The following is a 3,266-nucleotide window of genomic DNA, read 5'->3' on the forward strand; positions in this document are numbered from 1 at the left end:
GCACCAGCGAGGAGGCTGGGGGGGCACAAGGGGTTGGGAGGGGACACGGCCGGGACAGCTGACCCCAATGACCCCAGGGATATCCCATACCGTATGATGTCATGCTCAGCGTATACGGCTGAGTGAAGAAGGAGGAAGGGGGGACGTTGGGAGTGATGGTGTTTGTCTTCCCAGGTCACCGTTAGGTGTGCAGCTTTCCTGGAGATGGCTGAACACCTGCTTGCCCGTGGGGAGCGGGGAATGGATTCCTTGGTTTGCTTTGCTTGTGTGGGGGGCTTTTGCTTCATCTCTTAAACTGCCTTTATCTCAACCCATGGGTTTTCTCACTTTTACCATTCCAATTCTCTCCCCCATCCCACTGCAGGGGAGTGAGCAAGTGGTACTTAGCTGCTTACTGAGTTAAACCACAACACAGTGTTATTTAGAAACGAAAGTTTCTTGTCCCTAAAGAAGGACAAGACATCCCAGAAATACAGAGACTGAACCTTTTTGGTCAGCAGAAACCAGGACTGGGTATGCTGGGCTTGAAGGAAAAGATTCTGTGAAATTCTGCTTGGTTTTTTGGTAGCTGTGCTGAGGCCTGAAGAACAGTAATTTCTGTGGGTAAGCTTGAGTATCTTGTCATTTGCATTTGTAGTTAGTCTCAAGTTTCAAAGCCAGAAGTACCTTAAATGTAACAGTTGTAGTAATTTTGGAAGCATCATTGAGTAGAGCTGAGATGGGCCATGAGCTCTTCCCATTTACAGTCTAATTCCAGCCCATCTTTTGGACTATCGTTCCTTCTTGTGTAAAGGCTACAAGGTATAGGGAAAGAAGACTGCTGCCTTTACCAGATGTTAAATTCAGAATACCTTTTTCCAGTTTGCCAAGTGGCTTCCCAAAAGTTCGTTTCCAGCTCTGTTCAGTTAACGAAGCAGAACTCTTCCCTTTCAATTGACTGCATCAAGGAGGCGCATTTCTGGCAAGCTGCAGCAAAGAGGGAACTCCCTGTGTGTTGCTCGTTCCTGCAGTAAAGGAGGTCCTCTTGGTTCCAAAGGAGAGGAAGTCTACTACAGTATTCGCAGCAGATTTTAAAGTCAGGTCCCACTCAGATGATTGTGGATGAGGTGATCAAATGCATCATCTCACCACTTCTGGTGTCCATGTTTCATTACACGTCCATCTGGTGTTCCCCAATTCTATTTCCTGCTTTGGTTTCTGAAATGACCCTTTGCTATTCCAGGGATTTGAATGATGAGAATTTTAGCTTTCCTTTTAAAACAGAACAAGACTTCCTTTTCCTTCCGGTGTGGCTGAGAACACATCATCATCATCACACTACCCAAGATATGCTATTGTGAATCAGTACATCAGACTTAAAACACACCAAAAGTTTGATTTAACTAATTGCCTGGCTTTCATTTTATGTACATCTGTGGGCAGCTTAATTTGCCACTACTAAACACTCACAGTTGCAATGAAGGACACTGTAAACTGCTGTGAACATAAAATTATTCTTCAATGTGAACAACTCTCAGATACCAGAAATCAGGTTTCTCAAGTGGGCCCCCAAACTCTGTGGACCATTTTACCGTTTGTATTTTTTGTATACCTTTTTGAATATTGTCACATTTCTCTTATGTGTTCTTCTTGTGCCATATATCCAATATCTTGTAATGCTTCAACAATATTTTTAGAAAAACATATAATACAAAATGGGGGTAATACTGCAAGATTTCATCTTTTGTATGAATAAAACTTGTTTGCTGAAAGGTCTTTTCTGTACATTTTAACCTAATGCTCATTTAAATTTACACATAATTGTATATAACAATAACAGGCATTGTACTATACTTCCTCTAGGTTCTTCAAAAACAGCTAGATGATGTGAAGGAGGAGGAGATGTCATTGTTAAGCAAACACAAAGAAGTGGAAAGTGAGCTAGCAGCTGCTAGAGAGCGCTTACAGCAGCAGGCCACTGATCTCGTTCTCAAAGCCAGTATGTATGTCAGTAACTTAATCTGGAAATGAAATTCATCTTTTTATCCTAGCCTTTCCTTTTTCTGTTAACCTTGTGCAGGTTTAGAGTGCCTATTCAATGCTGTCCATAGAAATTTCTGACAAATTTTGGTTGTGGGTTTTTTTTTAACTGTTTCCATGTCGCATGCATTGTACTTAAGACTAATTCTTTGTGTACTTATTTGTCCAAATGTTCTACTTTGTATGGCATGTACATATCTTCCAGGCCTTGGAATTTCTTGCCTTAACTGCACTTGCACAGAATGCTTCTGCTGCCTGTCTGTTCTCCGCCGAGTCAGAGACATGCCTCCTGTTCCTCCCTCCTTTTTCAGTTGCCTTGTCTTTTTGCTGAGACTGTGGTACTTTGCTTTACACCTACTGCCGGAAGACTTGCAGCTTATTGGATAATAAATCTTTTAGGGTTTTCTTTATGGCTGTTTTCTTCACTTCTCTGTGCTTGTTGACATATAGAAAGGCATAGAAAATGGTTTAAGACTTGGCTGTACACATGCAGGTTTTCCCTCATTGGCGTTGTGTCTCTAGTAAACTGCTCAGTGGTAGGGCATGGGCCCAAGTACTTGAAGTTGGTTATACTATAGGTAGTATTGTAGGCTAAAAATAAGCCCCAGCTTATCTTTGGCCGTGTTCAACTAGACCAATTGTAGGAATACCTGATTATTTTCCACACAAATTAGAACAAAAGTCAGTTTGGGTAAGATCACCTTGCTTGGAAGGCTGGGATGTTGCCAAACTGTGCCAGTCGGCCTTAGGGACAGACAGTACTTCACAGTGTTAACTTACTAATGCTGTAACAGTTCAGTATTTATATTATATACTATATATAATAGCTGGCTACATGGGGCCTAGCCCTCAAACGGGGTATGTGAATGTGGCCTGTACCAAGGCTTTTTTTCTGTCCTTCAAATAAAGAAGCAGTTCTGACAGATGGACTGAGTGTGTCTGCTGCCCAGGAGAGCTTCATGCCTAGGACACGTGGCATATGTGACCTAGCTAGGGTAAGGGCCAGGAGGAGTCTAGGCTATATGTTTGGACAATATGGAGGCCAGCAGGGACCCAAGACTGCAAGGTCCTACTGGATGTAAACAGCTAAAAGGAGTGGGCTTGCTGTTGAGAGGAACTCAAATCATGGATCTCAAATGGAAATCTGACCCTCCAAAAAATGATTTCTGAGGCATTCATAGAAAAATTCATGACCTGAGACTGTTGGGAAGAAAAAAAACCCCCGTTCTCATACACTCTTTGGCCAT

At 42.5% G+C, this 3,266-nt stretch overlaps 1 protein-coding gene across 1 annotated transcript in view; it reads left to right on the forward strand.

Annotated features, from left to right (window-relative positions):
* LOC104160804 (protein FAM184A-like) overlaps positions 1 to 3,266 on the forward strand; it is a 21,046-nt gene that overhangs the window by 2,043 nt on the left and 15,737 nt on the right. The window contains exon 3 of the mRNA XM_009699032.1: positions 1,843 to 1,978. Coding sequence (XP_009697334.1) covers positions 1,843 to 1,978 — 136 coding nt within the window. The remainder of the gene's footprint in view (positions 1 to 1,842; positions 1,979 to 3,266) is intronic.

The sequence above is a fragment of the Cariama cristata genome, unplaced genomic scaffold (assembly GCF_000690535.1).
Source record: "Cariama cristata isolate BGI_N322 unplaced genomic scaffold, ASM69053v1 scaffold7994, whole genome shotgun sequence".
Lineage (NCBI taxonomy): Eukaryota > Metazoa > Chordata > Aves > Cariamiformes > Cariamidae > Cariama > Cariama cristata.